General features: G+C 37.9%; 1 protein-coding gene and 1 pseudogene across 4 annotated transcripts in view; both read left to right on the top strand.

Moving 5' to 3' along the window:
* RBFOX2 (RNA binding fox-1 homolog 2) overlaps nt 1–25,162 on the top strand; it is a 280,863-nt gene that overhangs the window by 228,313 nt on the left and 27,388 nt on the right. For 3 of the 4 annotated variants that reach the window (XM_028088599.1, XM_088025333.1, XM_088025332.1), the window contains 2 exons: nt 11,430–11,576; nt 16,043–16,096. In XM_028088599.1, coding sequence (XP_027944400.1) covers nt 11,430–11,576; nt 16,043–16,096 — 201 coding nt within the window. The remainder of the gene's footprint in view (nt 1–11,429; nt 11,577–16,042; nt 16,097–25,162) is intronic. The other variant, XM_088025331.1, reaches the window with a different exon arrangement.
* On the top strand, nt 14,101–15,274 carry LOC114197521 (spermine synthase pseudogene; annotated as a pseudogene).

Below are 25,162 nucleotides of genomic sequence, written 5' to 3'. Positions count from 1 at the left end.
AGAAGGCCTGGGACCACAGAGGAATTTACTCATCTGACTATCCACTGTTCCAAGAGAGTCCCTCATTTTCCCTCCAGACTAGTAAAAGGGAGAAGATGTTGAGCCGACACAAACCATCCACAATTGTTATCGATTTATCAGAGTTACGATGCCTATGATCATCTTGGCAGTTTCAAAGCTGGATCCATGAGCAAACTGTAGGCTGGTCTGAAAGTGCAAGAGTTGCTACAGAAAACCACACTCAGAGCCAGGCATGGATATTTTTGTTTTAGATTTATTTATTTATTAGAGTGCACGAGAGAGCAGGAGGGAGGGTCAGAAGGAAAAGGAGAGAAGCAGATTCCCTGCTGAGCATGGAGCCTGATGCAGGGCTTGATCCCACCTAATCCTAACCCCGAGATCATGACCTGAGCCGAAATCAAGAGTTGGACGCTCAACCAACTGAGCCACCCAGGCGCCCCAGACATGGATATTTTTGAATAGAGAAAATTGCCCTTTGGTTCATGACACTCAAGACACCTTTCAACATACTGTTAATATTGTTAGCCTCATGATTATTGCTGCTTTTCCCTTGCATGTCTTCATTCATTTATTTACTTTTACTTACCCACCCCACCACCGCCCTCCCCTGCCAAAAGCAACTAGAACTAAACAGTGCTGGAAGTGGTAATTCTGCACTCTGCTGCCCCTTCCTGCTCTTGTGTGTTAGGGCCAGAATAAAGAAGCACTAATGATTCATTTGGAGGCATGGTTTTCCTTAAACTTGTCTAAAGAGTTGTACATTTTTCATAAATATTTTGTACTATTTTTTGAAGTCAGTAAACTGATTAGAGTCATTGAGTTTTAAAGCTAAAATGGATTTTAGAAATTATTTTGTGCCTTAATTTTACAACAGAGGTCAGCAGTTCTAAGTGCCTTGAGCCCGGAAGGTTACAGCTATAGCTTGTAACGGAGTGGGACTCAGGAGATCTGCGTCAGCCAAGTGCTTGCTTTCTGCTCCCCCATGCAAATTAATAAAAAGTAAAAGGCATCCACAGGGGATGGTCTTCTTAGCTTCCACTGATTCTTTCTTTGACTTCAAACCTAAGAACTCCCCCTAGAACATACAAACAGATTTCTTTCATTCTAAAATGTGCATTAAAATATTAGAGAAGCATTCAGTTAAGGATAGAGTTGTTAATTGAGGTGATCTTCTGTGTGTGTGTTTCACTATTTTACATTATATCTAATTTTTCTATGATTCTCACTCCTGGTTTAAAAAAATAAGTGACTTGCTATGGTTTTTGTTTCACAGTGTGATACCAGTTTATGATGCTGCTACATATGCAAACGATGCCTTTGTAATTCCTCTTAACAGCACTTTGACCTGCTGAGAAAATGGAACTAGACATTTTCTGAAGAAAATTGAATTACTAGTTAATTGGGGGGAAAAAATGTTCACTTACATTTAAATGCCCAGACAAGACTAGATTCTCAGAATTTGGGTTGTTGTAGCAGTATTCAGATACACAAAGGAAATACATAAGCATTTCTTTTTAAAATAACTAAATCTAAAGGTAATTTTTCTTGACTAGCGAATTGCTCTGCAGAGAGAAGTTCAATTTTCCATGCCCCAAAAATTGTGTCTGGTGGTGGCATTAGATAAAATAATTTTATGTTCAGTATATCACAAGTGTTCTGTCACAAGTTTTAGCTATGTGAAATACCTTGATTTTCAGTAAATAAGCAATATGGGCCAAGATTTCACTTTTTAGAAAGTTATTTGATCATATTAGGGCATTGTTACTCTTTAAGAAGGAATTCATATGATCTAATTCCACCAGGTTTTAACCCATCATATACTCCATTATAAACATTTATAAAAATGTTTCAAATGCTAACATATCTAGTTGGTGGATCAACATGGGTTGTAGTCCCTCCCCCCCCCTTTTTTAAGGCAATGTAAAATGACCTAATGAAAAGTATCCCAACCCACTTTTTAAAATATTATCAAGAAAAACTGAAATTTGTTTTTTAAAGTTGTTTTAGAAAAAACTTAATTATATAATATTGTGATTGTGGTTAGGGAGCTTGAGCCCTGGAAATCAGATTGAGTTGGGTTTAGCTCCCAGCTCCTTCCATTTCCTCTAACCATCTGAAAATTTTAACTCTAATGCTCATTTTCCTCATCTGTGAAAATGGTGGTAACAGTTCCTACCTGATAGGGTTTTTGGATTAAATGAGAAAATGAATAGCAAGTACTTAGGATAATGCCTGGCACATAGTAAATGTCAGTAAACATTAGCTACAATACTGTTATTATATAATTATTTCAAAGAGGGTGTCCTAGGCGACCTTGATTTATGAAACGATAGAAATGAATGGGCCATCCAATTCTCTCTTCTGAGAGAATCTTTCTTCCCTCACCTGCATAAGAACTAGTGCACTAAGAGCCATACCTTTATCAGTGAATTTTATAGCCGGCTCTACAAAAATAAATGAATGAATTATTTATGTAAAACATGTTTGGGGAGAAGGGTGAATTCTCTCTCTTCAGAATTCACAGGAAACCTGTTGACTTTGTTTAGTCCAGTATTTCCCAAATTTATTTGACAATGAAATCCATTTTCTACAAAATGCCAGTTAACATTCTGTAGAACTGGCATTCTACCCATTGGGAGGTATTGCTCCATGATTTTTTTTTTTTTAAAGATTTTATTTTATTTATTTGACAGAGAGAGAGAGAGCACAAGTAAGCAGAGAGGCAGGCAGAGAGGGAGAAGCAGGCTCTCTGCTGAGCAGGGAGCCCGACGCGGGGCTCGATCCCAGGACCCCAGGATCATGACCTGAGCCGAAGGCAGCCGCTTAACCGACTGAGCCACCCAGGCGCCCCGCTCCATGATTTTTGAAGCGCGCATGCACACGTAACCTTTAGATGCGCTTAAAACTCTTTTGGGAATGATCTTTCCATTAGATTTTCTTGGGTATAAAATACATCACAGCCTTATTTTATATAAATTTGAATCATTCAAATTTGAAATGATGTAATACAGAAAAATTAATGAAATTTCACTTTTGTGTAAATTTTTAACTGTTAACAAAATTCAACTGAGTAAATTACACAGGTCTTATTGGCTGTATTCAGTGATTCATGAATTGGGTTGCGTCCAGTCTAAGCAGATAGAAAGGAGCTTGGAAGAGCTGTACAAAGCAAGAGATTTTATAGGCAGAAGGGAACAGGAACAAGGAAGTTATACTGGGCATTTGCTGATTGGTTAAAGCAAGGTCACTTTCTTTACATGGAACAGAGGCAAGTCTCAGAGCCAGGTCAGGTAACTTCTGCTGAGCAAGCAAGTACTGATTGGTTGACCTGGGCCTTGCTTTTCTGGGAGAGCCCAGCAAAGAAATGGAGTTCAGTTTGGGTTTGCTAAACTGGGGCTTATCGGCATGAGTCACTCCCTCTTGGACACAGTCTGGTTCCTTTAACAGAACCAATGTGAATATTCCCAAGTGAAACCTTTGTTAATAATTGCCTAATTTCAAAGCTGTCTGAATTACAAGGTGATTGACAAGACAGCTCTACTTTAGCAGTTAAGAGAAATATCTACTACCTTTTGAGAAATTTAATCTTGAATTTTGCGGTTTTCAGAACCATGTCCCTTATAACATCATGTGACTGACTGTAACATTGCAAAAATACCTGATTCATCCTATGAGGAGGATCCACTTAAACTTTAACTGAAGACCAGTCCCTATCCCAAAGAAATTGAACCCAACTAGTAATCATACTTTTGTTCTTAAAACAATGAGATCTTCAGGGAAGATGCTGCAGGATATGACACTATGTGGCTTACCTTCTGTAAGTAAGAAAGACTTATAAATTAAACTGTTTCTAATTTGGGGATACATAATAGTGGTATCAGATTAAGTGGGTTTCTTTCTTCACCATGCCAATAATTTGAAATGAATAGACTTTTCAGCCCCTTTCTGACTTTTATAAGTGGTCCAGCCCGCATACGGAATACAAATACAAGTATTTATCTACAGTTGTGCCTGTGTATAGTCGTTAAACCAACTAGGCATTCTTTGTGTTTTAATATTCTCTAGGGTTTAGAATCTGACATCCCAAAATACCTTTTCTCTTCTTTTTAACTATTTATTTTGAAATAGACTTATAGGAAAGTGGCAAAAATAGTACAAAAAATTTCTGCATAATCCTTTACCTAACTTCCCCTAATGTCATTACCTTAGATACAGTACAGTTTTCAAAACCAGGCAGTAAAAAGTGTTGTTACAATACTAGTAAGGCAAAATACAGACTTTATTCAAATTTTATCAGTTTTTCCACTAATGTCCTTTTTTTCTGTTCTAAATCCAATTCAGGATCCCACGTTGCAGTTAGTTGTCATGTCTCCTTATTCCAAAATATTTTAATCATACTCAGCTTATATCTGGAGTAGTTCCAGTCTCTGAAGAAAGAGAAAGGAAAAAACTTTGTATTTATAGGCTTGCTGTTAGCTGAGAACCATGTCTCATTTTTGAGGTCTCTGCTTATTCTCCTGCAGCCTTTTATGTGTGCATTGGCGAAGGGCTGTGATGCAGGCTCTCCTTCTTGAGATACAAAGGTTATTTTGAAAGCAAGCAGTATTTGCCAAAATGTTTTATACGTGTCAGCTCAAAACACACATAAGCTGTGTTGCATATGTACATACAGTATTACAAGGTTTTATCAAACACGAATTAGCTCCAGGTTACTTTTGAATATACCAGTCTAATTTTGCTTCCTCCAAGAATGCAGTAAATGGTTTTTGTGTTTATGTGGTTTTAGGGCTATAAACCAATAAGAACAGGAGAATTAATAACTGTGGAAGCTAGAAAGCAGATGTCCCAGTTAGTGACAAGCTTAGCAGACCCACAGGAACTTATTTCTAAGCCAGTTGTGGGAGAAATCTGAGAAATAATTCTGTTTACACCACAAAAATTTTAGAAGTTGCAGAAACTGACAGCTCTAGATAGAAGATTGGAAAACTCTTCTCTGAGAGCCTGACTAACTCGAGGAAAGACTTGAACATATCGGGGTTTTCCCAACAAATTGCCAACCTAACAGACCTGGAATGAGTCAAAGCCCCTCTACCCCACCCATTTAGAACTATCAGGTTTTTAGCTGTCTTCCCCCACTCAATTCTTAATTCTAAGCAGACAACAAAAGATAGCTAGATTCCTGAGGGAAACCTACAACGTGCAAGATAGAGAACAAAAAGAAGCAAACAAAAAAGAAATTGTGAATAAAAGGAAACTTTTACTTCCAAAAAATAACCAAAGCAATAATCTATAGCTTTAGAGAGATAAAGAGAAGATACTGCATCTACTAAACAAGAATGAAGTTTAAAAGGGATGTAGACTGCGGAATTCAGAGAAGAAAAACAAACCCTTGAAATTAAAAACATGGCAACAGGGGCACCTGGGTGGCTCAGTCCGTTAGGTGTCTGTCTGCATTTGGCTCAGGTCATGATCCCGGGGTCCTGGGATCAAGCCCCGCATGGGGTTCCCTGCTTAGTGGGGAGCCTGCTTCTCTCTCTCTCTCTCTGTCTCTCTCTCTCTGTCAAATAAATAAATAAAATCTAAAAAAAAAAAGGCAAAAAAATGTAAAAACTTTGTGGGAGGGCTGGAAGATAAGATTGAAGAAGTGTAGAGGTCTATGGTCTCTTATCCACAATTCTAAAATCCAAAAATGTTCTGAAAATCAGGTGATTTTTCATAAGTTAGCAGCAAAACTCATAACCTGTATATATCTTTGTTGCATTTATATGAATGCACATAAAGAAATACCACTGTCCCAAGTCTGATTGAGTTACATTATGAGTTATACCCATTATTACCTTTCTAAAATCCTAAAAATTCTGAATTCTGATATACATTGGCTCCAAAGTTTTCAGATAAGGAATTAAACACCTATTATCCCCAAAAATAGAGCCAAAAGCCAGAGAGCAAATAAAATAAAGAGATAAGAAAATTAGGGGACCAGTCCAAAACATCCAGTGTCCAAGAATACAAGTTCCAGAGAGAAAGACCAAATGTGTGTAGGTGGGAATCATCAGCAAAATAGTCCAAGAAAACTTCCCAGGACTAAAGGACATTAATTTTCAACTTAAAAGAGACTACAGAATTACCAGCGAAATAGATTAAAATAAAACAGACCCACATTAAGGCATAGCACTATGAAGTTTTAGAACACTAGACGCACTGGACAGTCTCCAAACCAGAGAGAATGATGGAAAGGAATGCCTTCAGGCTTCTGAACAGCGGCAGGGGAACTAGACACACTTTTGAAGTTGCCTTCAAAATTCTAAAGGAATTCTTTTCAACCTAGAATTCTGTACCCAAACTATCATTAAAATGGGTTAATTTAGTAGATGTTTTCAGACATGAATCAGATTCTCAAGAAATTTGCTGTGCTGAATTAAATTTCTTCTTCCCCTTCAACCTCACAGAGGTGAAACTAAGAAAAGAAGTCGTCTCAGAAAACAAAAGGAAAAATAAATATTGAAGAAAACCCATAACTCATTAATCAAAGTATATTATTTCTGAATTTATTAAGAGATTCCTTACTGTTTCAGATTACGTGTTAAGTGTTATTATGATAGAGACTTGGAAAGTAATACTTCATTTCATATTGCCCAGAACTCTCTTTCAGACCAAAACAGCACATTTGTTCACAGTCCATAGTGAAATTATTTCCACTGTTTCATGGAGAAGTCAGAAAATTAATCCATTTCACAATTATAGGAATTTTAAAAGTTTGAGCTCAAACAAAACATTTTTAGTCCTTGTTTCTTAGAATGAGGCTTTGAGACTGTAAGTCTGATTTGCTTTTCAGTGTAAAAAGCCCTGGGCTTCTCTGCAGTTTGGACAGACAGCTAGACCTCACTGGGGCAGCCGGGTTGTTTAAAGAGTAGATATATAGACACTAGTCCCAGGATTGCATCAGCGGTGCCACAGCCAGCCCTTGCCATAAACTCTCAGTGCACAGACTCCAGCCTCTTCTGTTTCATCCCTTGCCCAGTGAGTAAATTAGGTCAGAAAATGACCACAGAAGGGAAGAACAGAGCCTTGGGAGGTTGTTTATGCAGTCAGTAAAGTGGCTCAGTAGCTAACAGTAGAAAATAAAGCAAACCGATAGTGTACACTGAGATTTTTCTCAGAACAAACAGTTCTGTCCACTTTTCACAAAGATATAGCCGAAAAACTTTTACTTTTTCTGTCTGATCTATTTCAACAATTAGTAGTTGATATTGAGGTACACTTAAAGTTGGGGATGTCAGATGGGAAAGTATCTCATTTAATTACATTCGATGTGTATTTCCTTTTGTTTTTAAGATTTTATTTATTTGAGAGAGAGAGACAGAGATAATGAGAGAGAGCACGAGTGGGGAGGAGAAGGAAGAGCTCAGCAGGGAGCCCGATGCGGGGCTCCATCCCAGCACCCTGGGATCATGACCTGAGCCAAAGGCAGACGCTCAACTGACTGAGCCACCCAGGTGCTCCCAGTGTGTATTTTATGTTCCTATGTCCACTGTGTACAGAAATCTGCTCCTCAGCCCCTTTGAATATCAGTTTAGTAGTTGTCTGGCTATTTTCCTGTGAGCACCAGTGTGCCTTTGCCAGTTTTCTAATTCTTGCTTTTCCTCCCTTTGTGGCCTGACCTGCTTCTCTTCCCTCAAGGTATAGGATACATGTCATTCTTGTATAGCTTTCCCTCTCTTACCCCCATGGCTGCCTCCAGCCCAGGGGGGAGGTCTTGCTCCTCCCCGTGACGGTCCTGAGAAAGAGTGGGATCCACACGTGTTCTCCCTTTTTTTTTTTAAACATTTTTTTTAAGGTTTTATTTATTTGACAGAGAGAGACAACGGGAGAGGGAACATAAGCAGGGGGAGTGGGAGAGGGAGTAGCAAGCTTTCTTCTGAGCAGGGAGCCTGGTGTGGGGCTCGATCCCAGGACCCTGGGATCATGACCTGAGCCGAAGGCAGACGCTTAACGACTGAGCCACCCAGGCACCCCACGTGTTCTCCCTTCTAATGAGAAGGAGGAAGCGTGGGTGCCATGCTGGGCAGGAGCCCTAGCACATGAAATTCAGCCAACTGGTTTTCAGTTTCTGCTCTGCCACTGAATATGTGACCTTGGGCACCTCCTGTGCCTTACTTTCTGCCTCTGTCAATTGGGGTAATAATAGTGCCCCCTTGTAGATTATTGTATTAGAAAAGATAATACATGTACATTACAACATGACATAATGATTAAGAGCATGTACTCTGGGGCCAAACTGCCTGTGTTTGAACAACCCTGATCCAGTACTTAGGCAACTTAGGCAATCTTTCTGGTTTTCAGAGTCCTCATCTGAAAAATGAGGTAAAAAATAATACCTCCTACAGTCTCATGTTTAAAAAAAAAAAGTGCCTACTGTTAGGGTTTGTTGTAAGAATTACATTAATTAAAATACATAAAATGTGTAGGCCAGTGTCTGGCAAATAGTAAACACTATATAAATATTAACTGTTATTAGGCTTACGGAATGGTCCATGATACAGTATGCACTCAAGAAATAGTTGCTATTTAACAAGGATTTCCCCCTTTCCAACAAAATTCTCTAAGTGGAAAGCAGAAAGGATCTGAGGTTTAAAGAGAAGAAAGCAAATTAAAGCCACAATATGGTGCCACTGCCCCCCGCCAGGATAGTTACAATGAAAATGACAATACTCAGAGCCAAGAGAACTCTCACAGCTATCCATAGTTGGGTGTAAGTTAGTACAGCCACTTGGGAAAACTGGTGGTATCTGTTAAGGCTGAACTTAATGCGTGTTCTTAAGCCAGCAAATCACTCCTACGTGCATATGTACCCAACAGAAATGGCTGTTTGCACCAAAAGACAAGAATGTAGCAAGAATATTCATGGGAACATTATCCTTATGCAGTCAGTAAAGTGGCCAGTATCCTTAATAGCCAGAAACTGGAAGCAGCTCCAATAAGTCCTGTATGTTTATAAAATGAAAGAAGAATGGATGAATTATAACAACGTGTGTATGTGTATTACACAGAATGTCTAAAAGAAGACAAACACAGAAGAGTACATACTGTGTAATTCCTTTTCTTTCCTTTTTTTTTAGTTCAAAAACAGCCCAACTAGTCTATGGAGTTAGAAGTCGGGGTAGTGGGGCCCCTTTCACAAGGGGATGGTTTTACTAGAGTGTTCCTGAAGTTCTGTTGCTCCATCTAATTCGATAGTTACATGGGTGTATTTTCTTTGTGAAAATTCATTCATGCTTCTGATTTCTGCATTTGTATCTATGTATGTTAAACTGCCGTTTTAAAATATATATTAAGTCAGAAGACTTGAGAATTTTGGAAATGATAATTTACTTTTTCAACTTGCCAAGTGTCCCTAGAATTAAAGACTTACTTAGTACTTTTAAAGAATATAGGTGTTTGGGGGCACCTGGCTGACTTGGTCGGAAGAGCATGCGACTCTTGATCTCGGCGTCGTAAGTTCGAGCCCCACATTGGGTGTAGAGAAATAAATAAAAAATACCTAAAAGAAAATGTAGGTTTTCACTACAAGGCAGAAAATGATCCAATCTGGCTTCTGTCCTTCTTAAATTGTGTCTTCAAGGCCATAAAAATAATAATTAGTTTTCATTTATCCTGCCACCTCATTATAATATTACAGATTACATGAACTATATGTGTAAGTTATATAAAAAACCGGTTTGGAGCTAGAATCAATCTTTTTAACTTTTATCAGAGTGTGATGCACTGACATCCTACAGATCAGATCTGGTGGTTTTAAAGTTTGGCTGAAGAAGTAGTTTTATGGGCTCCAGCTGTGAGATGTAAAGGGCAAGTTTGAAGGTGCTTGAGTGAGCATTAGTTGTAATCGACACTTATGCTTATTGCTTATTGCTTTGGTGTCCATGACACCATCTTAGTAACTTAGTGAGTTTCATCTTTGAATGGAATTTGTTTTGTTTAGTCTGCATTGTGCCCAGATTGATGATCGAAAATCTTACACTTTCGCAGAACATTGCTTCATAGCTCTTCCCTTTTCTACTATTTTTATATCATATGAATCATTGCACATTTAAGCCATCTGCAAGGCCTGAATGGAATGAGATAAAAGCTGCCATCACTTAGATTGACACTTGAAAAGCTAGCATTCATTCCAAGTTTATTCCTGATAATCCTTTATGTTTTAAAGTCTCGAACTTCATTTCAAGATGGTTGGTAACGTCTCTGAGCCAAAAGTATCTGTGACTCACAGTTTCTTTTACTTGAACATTGGGTCAAAGGGAGGGGATCTGTTCTGCGTCACGCAAAAGAATCTGTTAGGGACTCAGTTGTAACTCACTTGAGATACTTAGAACAGTGAGTTCCACTCTTGGTTTAATCAGCTCCGCGAGCCCTCCAGTTTGGCATGCACTTCATAGGGAATAGTGAAAACATAAGGTTCCTAAATTACCAGATGAATACTTCAAAATAAATGTGTTTTAAATACCTAGAATGTATCACACCTGTTACATGTTTGTCAAAAGTATTTCTCTCTGTGTTGCAACTTTTTTGAGGATTTATCAGGGGGAAAAAAATTCCTGCAGTTTTGCAAAATAGATTGATAGTGCACCCCACGCTTACAGGTACTATTTCACTGTGGGTTTACACAGACCTACCATTTACATGTTGTCCAGTAGGCTATGCAGGGTCTGTAAAGCCTCTCCCAGCAGATTTTGTAAATGGGGCCTGGGGTCCCTGTAATGACGTCACCTGGAATCAACATGGATTGGGAGGAGAGTGCCGATTGGTTTCAAAGTAGAGGCTCTTCAGGTTGAAGCCAAATGCCCGTTGTCATGAGGTGTCTCCTCTTCAGGAACAGTGTTATGATACTTCGGTGACCCAGCACTCATAAACTCTGGAACTAATAGAGGGAATGAAACATGAAAATATTCCCTTATTTCCTAAAATGGTAGACCAAAAATGCAGTGATCTCAACCATGTACAACAGACTATTCATTTTCAAAATAGAAAGATCTCAGAAATGGAAAACTCGACTAAGAATCTAAGAATAATGGTACAATTTTTATGTCTTCAATTTTTATATCTTTCATACCTAATGGATCTCCACGTGGTCTTAGGCAGATCACTTAGTATTTTTGTTTTCTTCCATTTCACTAACGTACTGTAAATATTCAAAAGGCCTAAACTTTCTTTGTAAATGATAGCAGTTTGAACACAGGTAACATTTTTGGTTTTGTTTTTTTCCCTTTGAAGGGCAACTCTAATTTTTGCTTAAAGATGCTTTTGAGAACTGTGTGAAAATGGGGGGGCGGGGCTTTAATTATTTTACATAATTCTTGTGAAGTAATCATATTTATTTTTTGCTCAATGTTGTCTGTTTCTTTGCTCAGCAGACGGAAGGGGGAGCGCAGACAGATGGCCAGCAGTCACAGACACAAAGTAGTGAGAACTCAGAGAGCAAATCCACCCCTAAACGGCTGCATGTCTCTAATATTCCCTTTCGCTTCCGGGACCCCGACCTCCGACAGATGTTTGGGGTAAGTCTCTGGAGTCCTTTTGTGGGTTTTACAGTGAAAATGTAATTTAATCCCAACAATTTAAACCCGATGTATTTTAATAAGTCATTAGGACTTTAGGATAAGACTGCACATAGATTGAGAGAGAGCCTAAGATAAATCAGTGTTTTCATCAATCTTCAGGAACTTCTGTCACCTAGCACCACCATTCCTGTCATTCTAGACATGGGCCTTGCAGGTTCTCACATAACAAGGTGACTATGCAATCTGGTTTGCCTGGGACCGAGGGGTCTCTTGGGACGTGAGCCTTTCAGTACTCAAATCAGGACAAAGGTAGTAATCCTTACTTTTCAGAGTGTTACAAGTTCAGTGACCTAATGTCTGTGAAGCAGATAGTACCTGTGTTTCATTTTTACTTTCCTGCTTGTAACTCTGCAAGACCAATATCTAAAACCCGGTGGACGTGGTTAGTTTGCTACCTCTGATGTGTTCTTCCGGCTTCCACTTCCTCCCGAAATCACCGTCATGGAAACAGTGTAACAGCAAAGATTTAAGTTATTGGAAAGTGAGTGATTGCTGGAAGTCGTACCTTTTTTCTGGGCTTATGTGTTGTTGCCAGATTTCATTTGAGCAAACTCTTAACTTGAACTAGGAACAAGAGATCATGGTTTAAAAAAACTTTGTTGCTGTTGCTGCATGGTGCTTTGTCAGGAAAGCAGGCGCCCTGCTTGAAGTCCTGGTCGTGGCCGCTTCGTGATGACAAGACCCTGAGGCAAAGTTTTGTCACTAACAGCTGAGTACCTGGAGTATTTTGTGTACCGAAGCCAAGGCCAGCACTGAGATTTAATAATGTTCTTGAAGTACTTAAAGAGCCTTTACACAGAAAACGGTAGCCAACTGTTCATCTCTCCAGAAGAGAAAACAACAGAAAATATAAAGGGCAGCTTAAAGAATTGATATTATATTTAAGAAGAAATTTCCCAGGAGTATGAGTTATTAGGTTCTCTACTGAATTATCAGAGATGATATGGAATCCTAATCTCTGGAGATCAGTGAAAATGGAGTATATTCTCATCTGCCAGAAGTGTGTTTTCTCTCAGGTCAGAAAAGTTGTGTCCATTGAAGATCTGCCTAGGCCAGTTATCAGTGATTTTTGAAATGTATTATGCCCTTCCTATAAGGCTGCTAAATGCAAGAAAGAAAATAAAATGTTCCTTGCAGGGGACACCTGGTAGGGTTGCTCTGTCTTCTGCATGGTTAGTACCTATCCCTTGGAAGGACATCAGCAGTGGGAAAGAGCAAGGATTCCATGCTTCATTTTATTAGCTGTGTAAACTTGACGGATGGCTTCCTTCTGCCTCATTTTCCTTAACCATTAAAGGAAGGCAATCCTTACCCCAGTAGGACGGTATAAGGACACATTAGAAAATGTAAAACGAAAACTCTAAAACACCATTCCAATCTTAGTTGTTTGGATAGGCATAGAAATAAAATTAAATCCCCTCCTACCTAAAATAAGACATTTTCCTCTCTCCTTTAATTTCCTAATGTTCTGTTAAATGATGAAACTGGAATCAAGCCCAGAAGTCTTACTCTAGAAAATATGGGCTCTTAGTACATGTTTTCTGAAAAAGATACTAATGATTCGGCCCAGTGAGAAAGCATGATTTGTCTTGCTCTTTTCATTTTTTAGTGTCTTCATGTTTCCCAAATTCTGATTTAAAATCCAAGTGAAAGAGATAATTTGGGTCTATGAGGCCAGTACTCAGAGGGAAAGATCTTTTTGGAAGGGCCAAAAAGATCCCAGGAGATTTCCTGCACATCCCTTCAGTTCATTTCATCCAAGCATTGAATCATATAGGTTGGTTTGACCCCTTCTACACGCCTCCTCAAAATAACCACTGTGTTTTAAGTATGCCCCTCCAGTCAGCTATTAAGCTGCCTACCAATACAGTTATTTAGGCTTGGTGTTTTTAGTTTATTTCCCAAATGTTAAAATATTTAATTATAAAACAAAGTTACTACTTAAAATGTTCTTGATGGTGTTCATTGCTGAAATATTAAATTGGCAAATAAATGAAATCATGTATAATGTCCGTGAATGTTTAATACGATGGAAAATAGGATGTAGTCTGTAGAAATGAGAACAGAGATATGTATTTATTGACTTGGAAAGCTGTTTATAGCATATTAAGTTAAAAAAAAAAAAAGAAGTAATACTTGGAAATATGTCCTTAACAATATATGCCTGCGTTTGCGGAGAAGGCTGTGTACCAGAATGGTAAGATGGTGGGTGTGCAGAGGATCTTCATTTTCTGTTTCCTCTTTTCCTTTTTATTTATCTATATTTCCTGACTTTTACAGTGAATATGGTTTACTTTTATAAATTAAAGAAGGAAAAGGAAAACAGCCTTCAGTAGTGTATCTTTCTCCTTAGGATTTGCTTCTTAAAAACTGAGACATTTAAGGCAGCCCGACACGCCGTGCAGCCCCCCAGTCTCCCGCAGCCGCCTCCCCCAGGCATGGCACAGGGCCTCACCTCACTATGGCAGCAGCACGGTACAGCACGCTCGACTTCAAGCTCGGCGCCAAAGCTGATGGCGAGACCGTTCTAAAAGGCCTCCAGTCCATTTTCCAGGAGCAAGGGATGACAGAGTCGGTGCACAACTGGCAAGACCACAGTTATCTAGCGACTTACATCAACAAAAACGGCAGCTTTGCCAGTTTGAGAATTTACCCACATGGATTGGTGTTGTTGGATCTTCAGAGTTATGATGGTGATTCACAAGGCCAAGAAGTTGACAGTCTTTTGAACAAAGTAGAAGAAAGAATGAAAGAATTGAGTCAGGACAGTACTGTGCGGGTGAAGTGATTACCACCCATAATTCGAGGAGGAGCTCTTGACAGATACTGACCCACTGCTGATGGTCGCCTGGTTGAGTATGACATCGATGAAGTGATGTATGATGAAGATTCACCTTATCAGAACATTAAAATTCTACACTCGAAGCAATTTGGAAATATTCTGATCCTTAGTGGGGACTTTAATCTGGCAGAGAGTGATTTGGCATATACCCAGGCCATCATGGGCAGTGGAAAAGAAGACTACAGTGGCAAAGACATGCTGATTCTTAGGGGTAGAGACGGGGGCATATTATGTGAAATAGTCAAACTGAAACCAAAGATGGTCACTATGGTAGACATTGACCAAATGGTGATTGATGGATGTAAGAAATAATGCGAAAAACATGGGGCAACCTTTTAGACAGTCTTAAAGGAGACTGCTATCAGGTTCTGATAGAAGACTGTATTCCAGTACTGAAGAGGTACGCCAAAGAAGGGAGAGAGTTTGATCATGTGATTAATGATTTGACAGCCGTTCCAGTCTCCACATCTCCAGAAGAAGATTCCACATGGGAGCTTCTCAGACTGATTCTTGACCTCTCAGTGAAAGTACTGAAAACAAGATGGGAATACTTTACACAGGGTAACTGTGTCAATTTGACAGAAGCCTTGTCGCTCTATGAAGAACAGCTCAGGCGCCTCTATTGTCCAGTGGGATTCTCAAAGGAGATCGTCTGTGTTCCTTCATACTTGGAATTGTGGGTATTTTACACTGTTTGGAAGAAAGCTAAGCCTTGAAGACCTATTTCTCCTAATCATGTGTGCTGCAAATAGCCTTCCTGACCTTCATATGCTGTACATGACATCGAAATGAGTCAGGCAATTGATTGTGATTTCTTTCAAGTTTTCTTTTTTTAATTATTATTTTTAATTTAAACAAAGCAAATGGAAAATGTATATTTTGATGCGCTAGGGTGTTAATTTTTTTGAAAGTCAGCTGAAGGATGATTAGACAGCACAGCGAAGGCTGCCAAATGCACTGAACCCCTAGAATGTGATTTTTGTTACTTTTGTGTGTGAGTGCATGGGCTTTTTGTTTTTGTTTTGGTAGACTTCGAATTTGGTTGTTTGGAGGAATGAACATCATTGTTTTGTTCTGGAGGGAAGTTCTTTGATTGTGTTTCTTTCCCCCAAAATTGACTTAGCTATTAAAATTTGATGCTTATAAGAAAGAGTTAAGAAAAAAATGAATAGCAGTGCTTCGATTAAAATTATAAATGAGGAAAAAAAACTGAGACATTTAAAACATTAAACACATAGTTAGGAAACCCAGTTCTTGTCCATGAAGAAATATGCAGGAGGGTGACACTGTGAATATCTTCTGAGAACAGCTTCTACCATACAGAGGTGGATAATGCATGAGTGGGGTGAATTGAAAAAGGAGTGAAAAAAGGAGAAACTATCATCTCATTGATGAGGGAAAACCAGAAACTGGTGTTGGGACCTACCAACAAGTAGAAACATGGAAGTTGAATAAGCAGTTGGAAAAAAAAAAACAAACAACTCTTCCTTTTTCAGGAGAAAATAAAGTATGTGGTTAAAAAGCTGACCATGAATAAATGTTTTTATTTTTGTCTCTGCAGCAGTTTGGCAAAATCCTAGATGTAGAAATAATCTTTAATGAACGTGGCTCTAAGGTAAGCTCCATCTCAGTATTAAGTGTGCCTGGTTTCTTTTTAGTTTTGTTTTAAATAGTTAAATAATCAGAAAACTTAAAGCTGTTTTTCAAGCCTGCAAAAAGTATCCCGACTTACCTGGCTTGGATCAGATTATCTCTAAAAATAAGCTACCACATGGCCAGACTTCAGCCTAATCGTTCAGCTGGGGGAGTGAAGGCGTGGGGGTAAAAGCAGAAGTGTGAGGATGGAGAGGACAAGGGGGGGTCGGGGCAGGAGACCCCGGCCCTTGAGGGGACTGAAATTACCCTCACATGCTTACTGTAAAGGGAAAGAGAGGACTCAAGTGAAATTCTATGAGAATTCTATTGTGAATTCTAACAGAACAATTCAGCTTTTTAAAAATCAGACTTGAAATGACATACTTGGAACAAATTTAATATTTCACTTCTTCAGTAGACTTGCTCTCTCTTTTGAATAAATTTGACAAGGCATAATACAGGGAGTAGTGACTCGGGAATTCACTGTAAGCTGATTTCCTCCTTTGAGTTCTACCCAGAGAGGTAAGATGTAGAATCCCTTCAGTTACAAATAGTGAGTTGGGGTTTTTTTGCATCAGAATAAATGTAGTAACACTGCACGATTCGGTATATGTACTCTCTTCTAAATGTGTTCTGTATGAGACCTGAACATTCTAATTAAAACTTATTTCCCCCTAATAATTTACTATTTTAAATTCCCAATCTATATGATTGAGAATTTCCATACACTAAAATAAGCAGCAGTGATTTTAGGAGTCAGGGAATGATGAAGTCTTACAGTGATGTGAAAAAATATTTAATGAACTGAATTTCGAGAAGTTTCATTTGACAGTTTTCTTCTTCCTCGACAAATGAAATACCCCCCACAGACACAATCAGCTGTGGTCAAGCTTGGAAATATTTCCTTGCTCTGTTTTCTTCTACTTACATTTTTTAGGTTAGAACAGTTTTTGAGTTAATTTTTCATTTGGTCATCTCTCCTGAACTTTGAAATAGCCCTTGGCTATGATTAAATCTCTAAGAATATAATTTGAGAAAAGCTAAGTAAAGCGAATAAATGAGATAATACTTAAACCTCTTCAGTTTCCTACTCCAAATTCACCATGCCCTGGGAATTAATAGCATATATCTACAGAGTTATATATACACCTCCTGCCCCATCTAAACTGACACAAATGTATGTACTGTTCTAACGCTCCTGATTATTATTCCCTTCCTTTATAGAATGCACTGATAGTGTTTAATTCTGATTATAATAATTCTTTGTTAATTATTAAAGAGGTAATTATACTCTAAGCTTCCAGTTTTCAGTTAAACAAAAAAGATTAATATGCCTATACAGAACTTTCTCCAGCACTTAACTTGGTAAGTATTTTTAAAGTGAAATCTGCTCAGCCTGTAACCAGTAAAACTATTTATGCTTGTAGTTTCTTCACAGTGGATTTCTGGCCCTTTGCTTTTATCTTTTGTGACCTTTTTAGATCCAAGGTGGAAAAATAACAGTGGTTTAGAGATGAGAAGTGCATGAACATATCATGTGACAATTCTTTGCTACACTGTTTATCCAAAGTCATAGTTTAAACGTTTTTAGTTTTAAGTGTAGGCACTTAAGTTGTTAACTAGACCAACAACCCGAAGCCCAGTATGGTTTCATCTGGCAATGGGACCTTGCTCCTTACCAAGAAAATAATTGGATTGAATTCTTGTGAAGCAAAGGAAATTGATCTTTCTTAAGGCTTCTTTCATTGACTTCAAAGATTTGCCTACTACCAAAAATTGTTTAATTTACCTGATTCGATTGCTTCTCCCTGTAATTTTCATGGTTAAATGACACACACCTTCCTTTTCTTTTTGGGGAATCTAAAAGCCTGTGCTGCTCCTCTCAGTAAAATGCTGTATCCACACTGCCCCTTTCTCTTTGGGGCTGCTAAAGAATAGACAGACTGTACTCATTGGCCATTGTTCTTAAAACAAAGCACAGAATTCAGAATGGCCTGGATCTGCCTTCAAGGACTGATACAAAATCTGTCTTCATCCTTTGTCCTTCTTAACTGTCTCTAAAGTTCTTTCTTGGAATGGGTTCCCCCGAAACTGTTCTGGAGACTTGCTAACAGAGGTTTATTTTGGAGTCAAAACCTGGGTACCTCTTCTGGGATCCACCTCACATAAATTAAAGAGTACTTTTCTTTTTGTAAATTAAGTTTATTTTCTCATTTCTTTTATGTTTATCGTTGACTATAAAATTACAACATGTCTTGAAAGGAACCAGAGATAAGGAGACCTAAGTGGTCCTATTGTTCTCTTTAGAATTAGCTTTATTGAATTTTTTTGAAGCAGTAATGGAAAAACGAGTCACAAAATAATTCCGAGATAAGTGATGCTTACATGTAAAACAATTATCAGTGAAACGGTTAAATAACTACATGACTCCAAAACAAAAAGCAAATCTTTACCATGTCTTCTTTTTTATAATGAGACTGTCAGCGTACGGTTTTAGAACATACCCACTTAAAAACATAGATGAACACTGTTGTGCTCCCTTGCCCGTCCCCATCCCCCCCCAACCCCCGGCTTGTCGGCATTCTGCTTTCTCAGCTTGCCTGAAAAAGTTGTTGTTGAGTATCTTCCTTTTTTTGTCTTTGACCTTCATATTCTAGATTTGATTTTCCTAGATTATGGAATGAATGTATATCATTTACATTCATACACAAGCAAAAATATATACTTAGATTATTTCGTGTGATTTTTTAAAAATCTTTTTTTTTTTTTACTCCATACTCCTTTGTAAAAGCATAAAGTCAGTCATTTAATTTTCTATGATTAACTAAAACAAAGGTAGACTATCCTTTTGAAAATGTTCAATTAGGACGTATGATGAAAAATGCTACCCCTGCCAAGAAATGGAAGTAATATACTCAAATAGAATCTAGAAATGATTATATTGTTATGTATAACTTTATTGATTCCCCAGATATCACCAGTCACAACAAAGTATTACTATAAACAATAGAAAGATAATATATTGGCAGAGTGACCATATGTCCTGGTTTATCCAAAATAGTCCCAGTCTGTAGCCATTGTCTTAGCATGATTATTGGTGTCCCCTTCCTCCCTCAAAGTACTCCAGTTTGAACGATAAATTGTATTGCCCCCTCCTTATAGATTCTGTGAATAACAACTTTTAAAAAGCACCCTTTTCAAAACAATTAGAAAAACGTGATTTTTTGGGGCGCCTGGGTGGCTCAGTTGGTTAAGCGACTGCCTTCGGCTCAGGTCATGATCCTGGAGTCCCGGGATCGAGTCCCACATCGGGCTCCCTGCTCGGCGGGGAGTCTGCTTCTCCCTCTGACCCTCTTCCCTCTCGTGCTCTCTATCTCTCTCATTCTCTCTCTCTCAAATAAATAAATAAATAAATAAAATCTTTAAAAAAGAAAAACGTTATTTTTAATGTCCAGACCAAATAGTTGATTAAAAGAACATATTCACTAATAATCTCCTGTATTTCCTTCCAGTCTTTTTTCTCACATAGAATCTTAAACAGAACTCTAAATAATGGTTACCTAGTTCAACTTGACTTTGCATTCTCTGCTAGATACTTTTAGTGACTGAGAACTCATTGCTTTTCAAAATTTTAAGTTTTACTTAAATTCCAATTGGTTAACGTGCAGTGTAGTATTAGTTTCAGGTGTACCATATTGTGATTCAACACTCCATATATCACCTGGTGCTCATCACAAGTACACTCCTGAACCCCCATCACCTGTTTCACCCATCCCCCACCCACCTCCCCTCTGGTAACCATCAGTTTGTTCTCTGTAGTTAAGTCTCTGTTTTTTTATTTGCCCCTCTCTCTCTCTCTTTTTCCCTTTTGCTCATCTGTTTTATTCCTTAAATTCCACATATGGGTGAAATCATACAGTATGTCTTTCTCTGACTGACTTATTCAGACTTTCCACCATTCTGTACACTATCACCCAGCCCCATAACAATTTGTTTGTGATCATTATCACATATAATTATCTTATTAAGTAAAGATGTACACATTCTAATGTTTATATTTTCCATAAAGCTTTGTCAACCTACTTCTGGTGTGGTTGTTGCTCGAAGGGACATGTATCATAAATACTGAATGTGTAGGAGCTCTTCACATCTTCAAACAGTGCCAACTGTTAAGTTCACTAAAGGACCACAGACCAGATCGCAGCAACCATTATTGAGATTTCTAGCAAGTTTTTAGCTCATGTGTTCTCATTACTTCTCACAGGTGGATATCTGGAATGATGGGGATCTGAATTTGGGTTAGACTTCAGTTTAGGCTGGAGTTAGGGAAAATAAAGCCTCTAATCCCATCCTCAGACACAAGTAATGTGCTATAATTTCTTGCCTGTTTCCCTGGATTTTGATTTCATGCAAAGGGAAATTATTTATTTCTTTCAAAATATTGTCAAAAGACTGTCTTTGAAATTGCACTAACTAGGCCTTTGCTTTTCAGTAAAATTTGATAGATAATGCTGAGTTGAAATGTTTTTCATTATACTTGAAACTGAATTAACAGTGCATGTGTTTCCAAAGGGCTTAGTTTATTTTCTTTGTTATCATCTTATGGGTTTTAGTTTTCTTTTTCTTTTCTTTATTTTTTAATTTCTATGTTCCGGCCATACCCAGGAGAACATCTGCTTTTGATTTCTCCCTTAAAAGTTACATGGTAAATTTTCTTTCTCATTCTTCTGAGATGGAAAAACTCAAAGATTATACAAATTTAAGAATATTTTTACAATGTTCATCCTATTGCTTGTTATTTATTGCAGTCTGAGGCCAGACTAAAAAGATGGCAGTTATTCGGTTCCTATAGGCCCTTGATGATAAATGAATGTCAAGACAGGTGATAAAATGTTTGTCACACTCAGTAGAAATTTTGACCACAACCATAATCCCGATAGACACACCATTCCTCAGTTTTCACAAGGCAGCTAAGATAGGGGTAAATCACTAAGGGAACACTGGTAATTATACTCTGGTAGAGGAGTTTGGGAACTGAGAGCTGTAGGTTATAGTATAAAGCATAGAGACCTGCATTGTCCAATACAGTGTCAGCGTTGAGCACTTGAAATGTGGCAAGTCTAAATTCAGATGTGCTTTCAGTATAAAATACACATGATTTCAAAGACTTAGCAGAAAAAAGGAATATCTCATTAATGTTTTTTATATTGATGCCATGTTGAAATGATAGTATGTTGCATATATTTTATTTTAAATAAAATACATTATTGAAATTACTTTAATATATTTTTACTTTTTTAATGTGGCTAGTAGAATGTTTAAAATTATATATATGGCTTGTGTTTTATTTCTGTCAGCACTGGTATAGACAAACATATCAACATCGGGTTTTTTTATTAAAAAAGAAAAGTTTACTTTTTTTATCTCTTTTTTATCTTCTTAAATACCTGAAATGTTTACTCTTCTTAAGAATTTGAGATTCAGTCTTTGACTTTGTAGCTCTTCCAACTGGTTATTTTGTTTTCCTGACTGATATATTATGTAATCATTTTGGGGGAAGCTCTTCTAAGGAAAAAGTGTTAAGTTTAGACATAACTTTATTAAATCTTTCTTTTCAAAGCAAGAGATCCAAATGACCAAACTTAATGCGAATTAGATTTCCAAGAATGAAGGGACATTAAAAACATAATTTCATGTAAGCATTATTTTCCTGTTAGTAACTTTTTAAGCCTGGATAATCTGAATATCCTCAGCTCAGTTCCTGGCACATTTTCAGAAATGCTAAATTTTATTGAAGGAATGGTACATTAAACTTTTTTTCAAGTTTTATTTAATCTTTTTTTTTTTTAATTTTATTTATTTGACATAGAGCACAAGCAGGGGGAGTGGCAGGGAGAGGGAGAAGCAGGCTCCCCACAGAGCAGGGGGAGCCCGATGTGGGACTCGATCCCAGGACCACGGATCATGACCTGAGCCAAAGGCAGTAGCTTAACCAAATGAGCCACCCAGGCACCCTTGAGTTAATATTCTTGAAACCAAATTGTAGTTAAGTTGATGGAAAAGCTAAAGTTTCAACACAAGAGGAAAGTATTAAAGAACAGTAGTCTAAAAATGCTGGCTAGACTTCTCACCTTTCTAATCACAGACTTCTGAGAGATATATGTTAATTTCCTATTGTTTCTGAACAAATTATCTTCCAAGTTGGTGGCTCAAAAATACAGATTTATTATCATACAGTTCTGGAGGTCAGAAGTCCAAAATGGGTCTCACCAAGCTAAAACCAAAGTGTTTCAGGGCTGCATTCTTTCAGATGGCTCTAAGGGATAATCCCGTCCTTGCCTTTTCCAGCGTCTAGAGGCGGCCCACATTCTTTGACCTATAACCCCCTTCCATCTTCAAAGCCAAAAATGGCCAGTTCAGTCTTTCTCGGGCTGGTGCACTTTGATTTGGACTCTCCCGTTTCCCTCTTTAACTTATAAGCAGCCTTGTGATTACATTGGGCTCACCTGGATAATCCAGGATAATCTCCCTATCTCAAGATCATTAATTTAATCACATCTGCAAAATCTCTTTTGCCAGGTAAGGTAGTAACATTCACAGGTTCCAGGGATTAGGATGTGGACAACTTTGGGGGGCCGTTATTCGGCCTGCCACGAAGTCTAGTTATCTTCAAAAGAAAGAAGGAAATCTTACTTCTGTCTCATCAGGAAGTCCCAAAGTATCAGCAAGACCTTCTTCATCCTTTACCCTAGGTGAAGATTGCTTCATTTTGTATCTTTGGTGTCTTGATTAGCATTTCCTTTGGAATACAAGCACTTCTGCTGGCTGTAAAATGTCAGTGCTTATGATACCACCCTGAATTCTTTTGGCTGCAGTTACTACGTCACAGATGCCCTTGTCAGCCCATTACAGAGCGGAGGCTCACAGAACACATTTAGCAATTAGATTTGAAAAAGAAAACTAGAAGGATTTTAGGATGAATGCAGTTTAGTTAATAGAATACTGAACTTAGGTTTCAAAGCTTAATTTCTAATTTTCTCACCATTAGCTGTAGAAAGAAGCCACCTGGAAGGAAGAAGGCCTTGTTGGTGCTTGGGTGTTTAACGTCAGTTTGATTTACTTTCTTCGTCTTAAAAGTGAAAATAACAGATTTATCCTTTCTGTACCCCATGGTTGTATTTAAAAGACAAACAACTATGTGAGTGTATGGGTGTGTAGATCTAGATAGTCCTAATGCCAGTACTAAAAACCTCTGGTATTAGTCTCCACATCATCTGTTATCCAGCTACTAACTTACTGTTTATTAATTTAACCCAAGGCATATAAGTATGAGGCTGTGAGAATCAGCTGAAATACAGTTTATAATACTTCTACAGTGTGATATAAAAACTCATCTCTACCTGTGACCTTTCCTGAAAGGTTCATTTAACTTTTCTATTGGAGGATTCTCCAGGATTGGAGAGCTGGTTTACTGTCTTCAGCAGATGGCTAGTGTAGATGACAAACAAACGATGTCATTAATTAGTAACTTGAGATCATATACCTCAAGTTGTCGATGTGTCTGTAACATGTTGGTATCAAAATTTGTTTCTGAAAATGTTTGATATTTTCAACATATATTTTTAAAGAAAATATTAACTAAAATTACCTGTAGTAGTCCACCTCAAGCAGCATACATTAAGAATTTTCTGTCAGCTTAGCATTGCACTTTCTAAGGTATTTGTGGTGATACCCAGATTACAGGTAGAGATAATCCATTGGGATCCTCCATGGATCGCCACTCAACCATATAGTCATGGTTGTAGAATGGAGAATGCATGGTTGTAGAATGCAAGGTAATAAGATCCTTCAAAATGATGGAATTGCTTTTCTAAAATCTTATTGAGCAATGCACACTATTGACCATCTCAGTTAAGAACATGTTTTATATATATATGGAAGGACTCATGGAAGGCAGCAGAGCAGAACTTCAATAAAAATAACAAAGGGTTCCAGGTTATCCTACAGTGGAATGTTCAAAGAATGCTAGAGGGACAATGCAGCTATTGAGAAATAGGTCTTTCCCAGAAAATCCTAAGAATTTACTACTCTACACTTGTAAATAGCTTGAGAAAATGTTACAGTTGCAAAGTAGAAAGAGAAGGACAAAGCACCTAGGATGAAACTGATACAATGCTTGATGAAATAGTCATATAAATATATAGTAAATCCTGCTGCTTTTGGCATTGATGGTATGATTGTGACCAAGACAGTCTTTTCAGATAAATGTGAATATAGGAGTACGTGGGTTAACTCCCTGGTTCCTGCTTTATCCACTTAGTGAATTGAAGCTCCATACAACTTATTTGTGTACAGTGCACAAATAAATTAATTCTAACTCAGAGGAGCACTGTATCGCTGTTTTATGGTGTTCTTTTCCTGTTGAACAGTATACAACTGATGTCACTAACCCATCTCATTCGCACTGCCTTTTGATTATTCCTTCTTTCCCTTTACATGGAAAATTACTAATACATTTAGTAGCAGATGTAGGCTTCAACAAATGTGTAATCTAGGCACATTTGGATAAGCTATTTTCTGGAATTCATCTGAACCTATTTTTGCTCTGAGTGCCAGTCTGGTTTAAAATTCATTGAAGAAAAGGCATAATTGGCCACTACTTAGTGATATTTTCATTAGCTTAGATGAACATGGTGCTCTTCTTCTTCTGCACCCAGTACCTAGAGAATTGTAGATCGAGGCTATGTTTTAAATTATTCTGTTCCCAGAAGAATTATGGTGATACAAGCAAACAGGCAGAGTGGAGCTAAAATTGTATCTCCTAAAAACCCCATTATACAGTGATTACTCCTAAAGGGAAGGCTTCATGTGGAAGTTACTGGGGAATGATGGATTTAATAAAGTATTTTTAGCATTACATAAAGGGACATGTAAATTAACAGCATGAATTGAAAGAGAAAGAACATCTAAAAGAAATGTTCAGATTCTTGGTGGAAGAGTTTGACCCGAGTAGCTCTGTACTTTAATTTTGGTCTGGCCTCACATG

The sequence above is a fragment of the Eumetopias jubatus genome, unplaced genomic scaffold (genome assembly GCF_037043125.1).
Source record: "Eumetopias jubatus isolate StellerSeaLion01/CBP00866 unplaced genomic scaffold, mEumJub1_p1.0 scaffold_8, whole genome shotgun sequence".
Classification (NCBI taxonomy): domain Eukaryota; kingdom Metazoa; phylum Chordata; class Mammalia; order Carnivora; family Otariidae; genus Eumetopias; species Eumetopias jubatus.
This window is presented reverse-complemented; position numbering and strand designations above follow the sequence as displayed.